Source organism: Podarcis liolepis (assembly GCF_965112155.1).
Source record: "Podarcis liolepis genome assembly, chromosome: 11".
NCBI classification, from domain to species: Eukaryota; Metazoa; Chordata; class Lepidosauria; order Squamata; family Lacertidae; genus Podarcis; species Podarcis liolepis.
In genome coordinates, this window is record NC_139565.1 from 30,684,829 (window position 1) to 30,696,904 (window position 12,076).

Here is a 12,076-nt window from a genome sequence, read left to right on the forward strand (position 1 = left end):
GCATTAACTTTTCCTCTCTCCTTTCCTCAGATTGATCCAAACCCAGATCAGCCCTCAGATGACAGGCCATCCTGCCCCTCGCGCTGAAGGAATGCCTCATAAGAAGAGTTGACTTGGGTCTGAGATGTATTTTCGCCGTGTTGCGGATAAAGGTGTCCTACGGAGACAACACATTAAAAGGAAGTTCTTGCATAAAAGAAAAGGTGAAATACTGAAACAACCTGTGATTATGCTTTTGAAGCCTACAGCAAACATCATAGGACTGCTCATCATGCTTGAAGATCTGAGCTTTTCCTCCCTGTTGTATACTGGCACATACTAAGAGCAGCCTTAATAGCCTACACTCATGTGTCAAAACACTCACCGTGTTGCAAGAGGGACGACATCCTCTTTTGATTTGAAAATTTGCACATGCTCAATGCTTATGTTGTGCGGTTCGGTGTCACTACAGCTTTTCCTCATTTATGTTAGACTGTTGTTACCCCCTTCTTAACTTGTTTGTGGTCCGCACAACAAGGAGCAAAAGAAAGCTTTGAAAACTTTACGATGACAAATGCACTGACTTTTTTTATTTAGAAAAACAAACAATATAGTCTGGACTTTTCCTGCATATGCACATGCTCAGAATTGTCCTAATAAGACTGATCCATGTATCACTTCTTCAGCTTGGATCCTGCTGTGGATTTATTATAAACATCAATGCCTTCAAGCCAATCCTTGCTGTATGTTTTGCAGCCTACTGTAGTAGATAAGCAACAGATATGCGGGGGGGAAATAACCGAAGAAAACCAATAGGAGTCTTCGTCAAGATTGTATACCTTCTTGATTCCTTTTAAGAATTTGTTGCCTTTCTACTATACCGCAAAGAAGAATTTTGTTACAGACTGCCTAAAAATCACTTAATCTCAGGTGAACTCATCACTTGCCAAAATGTTGAAATGCTATTTGTGTTTTATGTTGCACTGTTGAATTTTTTTTTCCTTCCTGTTTTCGTTACTTTTTTGTTTGGTTTGGAAAGGGGGACTTGGAAAAGGGACATACACAAAGGAGCTCATCCTCATTTCTTATTATCTTTCCAAAACATGAGACATGATGAAGAAGGGCTTGGTCAAGTTACGGTGGTTTTTTTTTTTAAGATGAGCCACATAAGGTAGCACCCAACATTTGTCAGCCAAGAGTTACTGGAGAAAAGTTGTGTAGAATTCATATCGTGGTTCACATAGGAGTTTCTCGACCAGTGAGATGGGATGGGGAAAATGAATTTATTTTTATACGTAGTTATCCCATGACCACAAACTTGTGTAAAATATTTGTGCTGAACTTTTAGTTGGGATGAGAGGGAGTCTTTTCTCAAATGAACAGTGTATTTTAAAGGATAGAAAGGGGATCCTTTTGGAAAAGATTTCCCAAGGACTGCCACTGTCTCCAAGAGTGAAGAATTATACTAGTAAAATTAGTAACTAGAATTGCTTTGGCTGCATAATTCAGAGTGATGTTCAGCGCAGATTACAAAGAATAAACTAGTGGATGATGGGTGTGAGAGGCTCTTGACACAAATGCTAGTATTTCAGCATTAAAGATATACTTTGACACACAACTGTCCTCTTCAGGAACAAACTCACGACTGATTATTATTATTTTTACCAAAAGCAGCCTTCCTGATGCTCAGATTTACAGTAGTGTGGCTTCTGCATTAAGGCTCCATGCTTTATAACCATTGTTGAAGCTTCATAGCATAACAAACAGGACAGGCTTTTCCATAAGTGGCCTTTCAGAAAACATGGACAACAATTCATGTTTGAACAATAACAGGGTGAAAAAAAAACCCCAGTATAAAATGAGTCGCGTTTTAAGTGATTCACTTAAAAGAGTTTGGCCTTCAGCAAGCAAACTTCATATACTGGGTAATAAGGAAACTGAGTGATGGACCTTTTTTTAACAATCGTGCTAAGCAATTTTGTGAATGTCCCTCTTCTACACACAATTTTGAGAATATTTTTGATGGGATAGTGACATAAAAGGGCATTTGGTGGTTTTCTTCCTTTTTCCTTTGCTGTTTCAACCAACTAGGGAACAATTGCTGTTATGCATAGCATTACATTTATCACAGTATGATGGAAATTTCCATATGAAGCAGGATTGACCAATATTGTAGTAATTGGCATTGCATCACATTAATTTTGTGATCAGGTTTAAAGTTGTGAACACTATTAAATAAAAAATGTTTTTACAAAAAAAAAAATCCAACACATGTGGCATTACTGTTATTTTGATTTCATAAGATATTGGTCAATTTCTGGACATTGTAAAATATGAGGTTCTGAGCTGTAGTCCAGTCTTCAAAATCTCCCCAATTATTTTTTTTTAAATTGGGGGGAAATAAAATCCAAAATGTTAGAAAAACAAGTGCAATATTTAATGTTTGCTTTATAGATTATATTCAATGGCTGTTTGTATTATATATATTTTTTTCTTTTTCTTTTCTTTTTCTTTTGTTTGGTGCTGAATATGTCTTTGTAGACTCTTGTTTCAAGACAACAATATGTGGAAAAGAACTTAATTTTTCCTATTGCTCTTCCTTGTGGATAATAAACCTTTTTTTAAAAAACACACAACACACTAGCAGCTTTTAATTTAGCGATTTTATATGGAGAAACAAAAAGCAATTGCTTGTCATACTTGCATGTGTTTGATGAAGACCACTGCAGGTGCAGGGATTGCATGCACAATGTTCACCATAGGGTATTCGAGAACCCTGTGTCCATTCATTCATCCAAGTGAATAGGCATCACACCAGACTGTGATTGTGAATGGTAGGTGTGTGCACAACCTCAGTTAAGCCATTTTGGAACAGGAATGAATTGTTGGTGTGGAGAGATGGGCTAGACTGTAGAAGGCATGTACAGGCCATTTCCCATAATCGTCTGATACTATGTTTATGTACACAGACTGGGAGAAGTCCTCCTTGTGCCCTAGAACAAACTCTCCGTGTGTGGTAATTGCACCCATGCTGTAGGGGGTGGGGAGGGTGTGCTAAGGCAAATGGAGCAACTTCCTCCCTCACTGAAGATCGTAGCAAAACTATTGAAGTAAAGGATAACTCGGTAGAGTGTGAGACTTTCAATCTCAGGTTCATGGGTTTGAGCCCCATGTTGGCCCAAAAAGATTCCTGCATTGCAGGGGCTTGGACTAAATGACCCTTGTGCTCCCTTCCAGCTCTGATTCTGTGATTCTAAGTTTATGCAATCATTGCACATGATTTCTTCAAATTTCAGGTTAAAAATTAAAAAGATCTCACAAGAAAATTTGGCATATGTTTCTAACATGGTTGCAAGGGGACAGCACAAATTCCCATACTTATTTTATAAACGTGACAGTTGCCAAACTAGTGATCTTTGTTGGGCATATAAAATTAATTTGCAGAGTAATGAGCATCTTTTAAAATACTAGGAGAATGAAATGCTCTAATAACTAGCAGAAAGTTACACTTACACACCCACCAACCCACCCTATCACTCTCTGCTGCTGCTCCCGTCTCCATTATTGCTCCCTGATGCAGGCCTACCTGGGACAACAAAAGCCAACTTTATATTTTGGAATTCCTAGGTCACAGCTTCCAAGTATCCCTAATTTCCAAGGACAGTCCTGGAATTACAGAAGCCCTCCTGGTTTCTGATTTGATCCTGGAATGTTCCAGTTTTCCTTTTTCCTCCCCTTCTCTCGAAGAACAATTAGGTGTTGGAGAGATCAGGACACACACACCCCATCCTTTTTGGAAACTGGAGCCTTGGGGGGGGGGTAAGTGCAAAAATGGAGTCTTCCCCCCCCAAAAAAAAGCCTGCATCAAATGAAGGAAATGGTGAAGCTGGCATGCAAAACTCTTCCTAGAATTTTGAAGGAAAATGTAACCACTTTAAATTCTTTAATCGCAATAATTAAGCAGCCAGCCATCTTTTAGGAAGTGTTTGTTCCTTTATCGTAAGTGGAGCCTTACAATGCAAGCCTACATGTCTGCTCAGGAGTCCCACTGTATTCAATAGAGCTTACTCTCAGGTAACTGGGTAAAGACTGTGCAGCCTTACACTGCAATCCTAAGCATTTATACTCAGAACTAAGTCTTACCGAGTTCAAAAGGATTTGCTCTCTGGTATCTTCCTAATCATTTTCAAAGTTTCCATTATTACTACTACTACCCACCTTTTTCCCTGACAGGGACTCAAGGCAGCTTGCAAATATATTTTTATTTCATTTCATTTATCCATTGAAGGTGTTGTGCATGATCCCTTCTCTCACACATTTTTTTTTTTTACAACAACCCTGTGAGGTAGGTTAGGTGGAGAGGTAATTGGCTCAAGGTGACAGATGTATATGTATATGACGTATATATGTGTGGTGAGATCTCACACAGTAGAAGCTTCCTGATGTAGAATAGAATGTCCCTATTTTCACTGGTGCAGGAGGCAGTGGAAGACAGGAGTGCCTGGCGTGCTCTGGTCCATGGGGTCACGTAGAGTCGGACACGACTAAACAACAAGAATTTTCATTGGAGAAATGTGGGTTTGCAAGGTTGGCTTTTGTTCTTTCTCATCCAGCGATACTGGGAAGTGCTCTGATCTGCTCAATCAGATATGCTGTCGGGACAGAATTCCAATATTTTTGAGGACCCAAGCAGTTGGGTTTGAAGTTGCTTGTATCCACTGACCTTAAAACTTGCAGGGGCTTTCCAGATCATCATCTGACTCGGGGAGACAAATTCTGAGTTCCTGCTGAAAGACAACACCAGGATTCCTGCCTGTATAGAAAACCCTGTGGTATCTTTCCAGCAAAGGGAGCTGGCTTCAAGGTCCATGTTCCAGTCGCTTCGTAAGTGAGAACTTGCACCACAGCACGGGTGTCTGCTGTTAGGGGTCCAACACATTCCCAAAGCAACGTAGCTCAGCAACTTATCTGCTTCCCTTCAACCTTGTGACCTAAAAGAAACGAGTGGCGCATTTTTATGACTACATGGAAACCAGATCTTGAGTTGATGGCGAACAGGTCACTGATGCTGCGTTATTCTTGCATGCTTATTTAGAGAAGTACGTTGAGCTCAGTCGGGCTTACTTCTTGCAAGCATGCTTAGGATTGCGTAAGATCAGTGTGCTGAGACAGTAAAACTGTAAATCTGGTTAAACCAATCACTAGGAAACTGAAAATGTGAAGCATCTCATACATCTCCTCTCCAGCCACATTTAGAACACCGTGTACAGTTCAGATCTCTCACATCTGAAAAGGAGTATCATAGAGCTTGGAATACTAACGAAAAAGCCAGCTGTAAAGTGGAAGAGAGCATATTGGAAAAACCAAAAGCCTCCACCCAGGTATTTAGAGACTTGATGAGAGTTCTAATTTGTTCTTTTATTTTATTTATTTTTCCCTTTATCACCGAATCTGATAATTTTAAGAAGGAAAGTGTTCGAAACGTTATTTTAACTTTTTGAAAGTCTCAAAATGTTGTTAATTCTTACTGATAATCTCATAGTTTTATCATCATTATTATTTTGTAAACCTCTTTAAGGATTCCCCCCCCCCCCTTTTGTGATCAACCAATGTGTTATAAGAAAAAGACTTGCTCCCTTTCCCTTGTGGGGTATCTATAACACGGTGTATGAATTTCATTAAATAAACAACTAAGCCGGGCCTTTTTAGTTTAGAACAACAACGAAGAGGAGGATTGAGGTTATCCAAAGGTGGTGGCAGCGTACCCCACTCTGAAATGCCCTATTTTGGGGATTTTCCATTTCCTGCACTATTGTGTTATCCAGTTTGCAGCAGGTTTTCTAAGCTTCAGTTTTCAGTTAAATGAAATCCTTACAGTGGTTCCAGTAGGCAGGTTATGAAGTGTGCTTTCTCTACCAAGCTTAGAATTGGCTGGGCAGCTGTGCCTTTTCACAACTGTTTGACAAGCAGAAATTCTGCAGGTGAGGTTACTTTGCAGATGTAATTCTGAGAAAAACTATCCCTGGTGATTTTCTGTTTGTCAAATAACTATCAGGGACATCTAGCCTGGCCAAGAAAAACAAGCTGGCAACTCAAAAGCTCACCAGAGAGAGGGAAAGGAAATCCACATGTCATTCCTGGGAGCCATCAGATAATTGAACCTGGGTTGCAGTATTTGCTTATCCTCCAAGTTTTGGGCAACCAATGTGGGCTGCTTGAAAAATTCTCACTAGTATTCAGATAGTAGCAACTCATGACAGAACAGCAGCAAACTAATTCCTTGGAAAAATACTGCTCAGGTTTCCTTTTTGTAAAGAATACATAGCCTGGGGAAATCTGAGACTAGTATCAAAGATCTTTTTTTTAATAAAATATTTATTAAGAATGTAAACAATAAAACACCATTCACATACACAACCCAAATAAAGAAAAAACACCATCACCATCAGTCACATAGACCAAAGGGGGAAAAAGCAAAAAAAAAAAGACATACAAAAAAAGACAAAAGACAAAAAATCATATAAAAGACATGAAAAATAGTTCAATTTCATGAATAAAATTTCCATAACCCTCTTTTCTGACTCCCTCACATCTCCCTTTTCTGTGTTCCCATTTACAAAATCTTGTTCAGCAATTCTTCACCTTCTCTCAAGACTTATTTTAGATTGTAAGTTTCAACTATTATGTCTCCAATTTTTCCCTTTGTTATCAAATATTTAAGATCCTTTACATAGACTATATATCACCCTCACTCCACCCTTAAGTTCTGCAGAATTTATATTCTGCAGAATTCTGCAGAAAAGGAATAAAAGCAGTTTTATTACATGTGAGGAGAGGGCAAAGATAACTTTCTAATCTCATTGCTTTTTATAGCTGCCTGGGAGTTTAGAAGAAGTCACAGATTGTGGAAACCAGGCCTATTCAACACAACTCCCTTTCAGGAGGGGTTATCACACTCAGTTTACAGAACAAGGCTGTTTATGCAGTGTGGGGGGGGGGGGAAGCACAGCAAAAATCTCTCCCATCTCAAAAGAACAAGCTGCCTCTCTGTTTCCTGGAACAGCTTTGTAAAGTGAAAAATAAAATCACTGGTGGCAGTACGTATAATAATCAGTAGCTTATTATATGATTCTAGTTTGTTTATTAGTGACACAAAACATCATAGCTCATGCAAGTTCAAGCGAGGACTTCCTGGGATTGGACACAGCACTGTATTTTTTTAACCTTATAAGAAGATGTTTTGTGTCCCCAGCTCATAGAGCTTTCTAAATATGGTGGCATTTCTAATAAGAGGTAACAAAACATTGTTCTGAGATTATCTGCAGTGGCGTAGAATTTCACCATAGTACTAAAACAAAGCATGCTGGATATTGTGTGTGTGTTGAGTGTATTAATTTAATATGAGCTCCTGACACCAGCAGGAACAAACATTCCTGCAAAGTATATAAGTTTTAAAGTTTAGAAGCAGGGAGGATAGGAGAGATCACAACCTGCCTATAGCACCCAGTAAATGCCAGCAACAGAAACTGTCCAGGAAGGTTAATGGGTTTAATTGGGCAATATAGCTAGAAAGAAACAGAAAATGCAACAGGTTTCATGAAGAAAAATCAATTTTTGTAGTGCAAGGAAATGATCCCGACATTACCACGCTGACATCTCACATGTTAAAAGGCAACAGATGCCAGCTGTCAAGCTGCAGTGTCACTCAAGAAGGCCAAAATAAAATTGCAAGGGCAGTTACATACCCAGATAGGCCTTGGGTGTTAGAACTGCTTGCTCATTACTGTAGATTGAGCTCATTCAGCTATAATCTTCTATACAACTTCCATATATAGGGATGATTTATATACCACCCTTTGTGCAACCCCCAGGGTGGTTTACAACAAGACAGACAGAGCTTGGATGGCCACCTGTCATGGATGCTTTAGTTGATATTCCTGCATTACAGAGTGTTGGACTAGATCAGTGTTCCCCAACCTTGGGCCTCCAGCTGTTTTTGGACTACAACTCCCATCATCCCTCGCTAGCAAGACCAGTGGTCAAGGATGATGGGAATTGTAGTCCAAAAACAGCTGGAGGTCCAAGGTTGGGGAACACTGGACTAGATGACCCTCGTGTCCCTTCTAACTCTAAGATTCTATTATTCTAAGCCCACAGTTTGTGCAGGGGTTACATTCCATGGATCGTGCCTAAAGTCAAAATCTTGTGTAGTCAACACACATTGGGTTTAATGATGGATAGGATTGCCCAAGTTATTTTTTTCCAGAACTCCACCCACTTTCTGACCCCTTTAAAAAAAATTATTGTTTTGCCATGCATATAAAGCGTGTGATTTGTGGGCTTACTGTATATAAAGATGCATAAAATCTATAAAAACACAACCTATTAAAAACACATAACAAATCACTGACCAACTAACAATTGCGGTGTCTACTTTATTTTTATTTGTGCGTGTATGTGTGTGTTTGTGCGTGTGAATTATATTATCCACATCAACACCATCCACAGGCAAGACAGAAAATGGAAGCGACAACCGTCACTTCCATACAACCTGTTTACCTGCATCCTGATTTGTTGGCAGAAAGTGCGTGAGGTGGTTTTGTTTGTGGGTGAGGTTGTGTGGTGTTGTATCGAAGATCAAACAACTGTTATCCCACACTTTCCCATTCCTTTCCTTACTTGGAAAACCCTTATATTGGGGGGAAAGTGGGTTTGTTGTGCAGGAGCACCAAATCAATAAAACTGTGCTGATACGCATTTGCTGATATGAGAATAAGTCCCACCCGAAAATAGCCACCATTTCCCTATGAAGCCCTGTCGGCATTTCCTTGCGGTTATCGGAGCAGACTTGTGGTTAACACGTTGCTTGGGTAAAAGAGGCTTGGTCGGGGGAGCAGCTGTCCTGACGATCTGCTCACATATGATTTATATGGAAGGTGTGTCTGTGACATTACCCTACAAGCCACGTACAAGCAGGCAGGGGAAATATCTTGCTGTGTCCTCACTGACAGGGTCACATGTCTGTTTACTTAGATTGGCATTTGGTGACTTGGCCTGCTTGATAGTATTCACAGCTGATGTTTCGCTTTTCTAGGATCTGGTTGCTCCAAAAGGAAAGAGTGCTAAATCATTTCAGGAATTAAAATAAACAGCTGATAAGCTGGTAAACAAATTGAAAATTGAAACCCTTCAAAGTCTCACATTTGTGTTTTCTGTTACCTTCAAGGGTAGTTCACGTTAAGCTAACACCTAAATCCATACATACATATATATGGCAAGAGTTTGATCTGCTCCTGAAATTACATGGTTCATATAAACGGACCTGAAAAATGAAAAGCATTTTCATAGACATTTTTATCATGCCATCAAGTTTTCTCTGTTTATTACTGATGTGTGGTTCTTCTTACACTTTTAAGAGTTTGACGGAGGTTCCCACTAACTTCCACTTATATGTTAGATCAAGCATAAAAAGAGGTGTGGCTTAGTAAAAAGGAGAGAGAGAGAATGAAATCAACTTGAAATAAAAGCATGCAACTATGAGTAGAAAGCAAGCTGGTGCGGGGGCAGCAGGCCTTAAGATATAATAGTGAAATTCATTACTCATGATCAGGACTCAGTTCTATGCTAAAACTGAATGCCAACTAAACCTCCACACCTGTGTTTGTTAAGCAGGAGGAGAAAATGCCTATGCCATGACAGGTGGGATGGCCAAAGTCATTTTCCCCTTTTCCGCTCCCTTTAAAAAATTTGTTTTGTCATGTGCATAAGCTGAATGCACACAAGTGCATAAATTGGGGGCTTGCTGTAGATAAAAATGCATAAAAACAGCACAATCTATTAGAAACACGTAACAAAAAACCACCAACTGAATAACAATTGTAGAGATGTTTAATACAGTGCAATGTCGAGTGCATGTAGCAACTGTACACTGATAAGTAAGTGGCATGCAACCAACAGCTACTTCTGCTTTTAATTATACCTGCAGGCTTCAGAAATGGCATTTTCATATTGCATCTTGGGTCTGTTCAAACACTGTTGAAACGGGGGCAGTAAAGAAGCAGTTACATCATTGCGGGAGAGGAGAGGACAGAATGCCTTGCTGAATGACAGATGGTACTCCTGAGCCTGTTTTAGAGGGGGGGTTTTATGTCATGTACTGCTCAGTCTAAAAGTCAGATCTGTGTGTTATCAGTTTGCAAGTTATGTTTCGCCATCTATGCAGGCTCAGGAATGTCTCATGCAAACAGCCAACCCCCCTATCAACTCTCAGGTTCTAGTATTGCAAAATACTAACAGGCACTAATGGAGAGAATTATTGGCTATAAAGCAAATAACAGTGTGTTCCACGCAATGCCTGAACATAAGAGGAGAGGGAGACTGGATGCCCTTGTAAACACAATTCTCAAGCTTTGGATACCCAAGGGACAAACAGAGCCCCCTTTTTCAGATCACAAGTTATCTAGACTTAGTGGGCCATTGGCACTGAATGTCCACCTATCAAGATTTAGGTGGGTTAAGCAAGGTTGTATGCAATCTCAATGTTGCCTTATAACTGGGAAACTCATCTGTTGACCTCCTATTCAATTCCAGACCAGAGTTTCTAAAGTGTGTTACATGCTAACCAAGAGAGAAGCCCAATCACTGAGATGATATCAGGGACTGGCTGGACGAAGAGGAGTGGTGGAAGGCAGCAGCCAGGGAACCCCCAAGGGAAACCCTAGAGGACGAAGGCTCAGAGCCAGGGGATTGGTGGTGGGATACTGAGGAGAGGTCAAGGATTGGGGGAGGTCAAGGGGCTGGATGCTGAAGAGGCAACGGGGTGTGGTGAGCAGGAAGAGCCTGTGACAGGGAGCAGTTCAGACTCTGGGGCTGAAGCAGAGGAAGTGGGGTCAAGAGGCTGCTGGAGAATCCAGGGAGTCTGTCTCTCCTGATGTGCCAAGCTGTCTGTCCTGGTCTCCAAGAATGCACAGAATAATGAGGGGGGGGGAGAACAGAGACCAGAGGTGTGCAGATGCAGTTGCGACTGCTTGGGAAAAATCTGGGAGAGGAGGAGCCTTTGAAAGAGTGGAAGGCAGGGACCTTCAGTCCTGGCAACTGCTCCATAGGGCCAGAGCTGCTGGGAAGTGTTGCAGAGTTGCATGCCGTTTCCTTGAATGAAGGGTGAACTTCACTGACAATGGAGTCTTGCATATTTTGTGCTAACCTGTGTCCGACTCAAGCCCTGACAGATGAGCTTGCCAAATGAACACACTTTTCCTACACTTCTAAGGTTCGGGGATTGGCGAACCAAACATAGTATGTCAACTCTTACCTTGTGTCAGGGGAAACTAACCTTTTGGGGGGCTGAGGGCCATTCTTGTCCTATGGTTAACTCCCTCTGGGGTACACATGTCAAGGTGGGTGTAATTTTTAATTTCTTTTAAAGGACAAATGTGGGGGAGGTCTGGGAATATTCATCAACCACATTTTGGTATCACAGAAACTTAGCAGATGGCCCACAGGAGTGGTCAGTAGGGGGAAAAAGCATATTATTGAGAAAACTTCTTTTAATAAACATATTTTGGGGGGCTACAGAAAACCTTTTGGCATCACAGTCAGTATTTTTTTTAAAAAAAATTAGTCTAAAACAATTATTTTTAATATAATTTTTAGTGGACAAATGAGGGAGGAGGCTGGGGAACCAAATAAACCTTTTGGCATCACAGTGAGCTACCTAGAAATAAAATAAAATATTTATTTGTTTGTTTGTTTATTAAAAATCTGATTTGCTAATTCCTCGGTCTGTTCTCTGAAATGATACAGTTGAAGAAGAACTGTATCATGTGCTATTTCCACCCTATCGGAATTTGGATAAAACTCATAAGACATTATCTAGTTAAAATTTCTCTGCCATTAGGTGTGGAATTATAGTCCAGGAGAGATGCCAAAGTCTGGACCCTGACTTATTTCACTTGAAGGGGAGGGCCTTGGACTTTGTAAGTGAAAACAATAATAATTTATTCACCTAGAAGTATTCTGAGGTATTCTAGAACATGTAGTGTCTGAAGGTCAGTTAACACCCTTATTGGAGCAACCTTTCTTTGAAGTTATATTGCAG

General features: G+C 40.4%; 1 protein-coding gene and 1 long non-coding RNA gene across 6 annotated transcripts in view; one reads left to right on the forward strand and one right to left on the reverse strand.

Moving 5' to 3' along the window:
* Positions 1-2,361, forward strand: part of ARRDC3 (arrestin domain containing 3) — a 21,348-nt gene extending 18,987 nt beyond the window's left edge. For 4 of the 5 annotated variants that reach the window (XR_014517074.1, XM_083465449.1, XM_083465451.1 and 1 more), the window contains one exon: positions 31-2,242. Coding sequence is in view for 4 of the 5 variants with exons in the window: in XM_083465449.1 (XP_083321575.1) it covers positions 31-87 (57 nt within the window). In the remaining variant the exon portion in view is untranslated. Of the gene's footprint in view, positions 1-30 lie in introns of all 5 variants that reach the window. The other variant, XM_083465448.1, reaches the window with a different exon arrangement.
* LOC310688795 lies at positions 1,538-10,076 on the reverse strand. Its single transcript, XR_014517190.1, has 2 exons — positions 9,959-10,076; positions 1,538-4,970 (listed from the first exon to the last, which is right to left on the reverse strand). It is a non-coding gene; the product is annotated as an uncharacterized lncRNA (long non-coding RNA).
* Between the last annotated feature and the right edge of the window lie 2,000 nt (positions 10,077-12,076).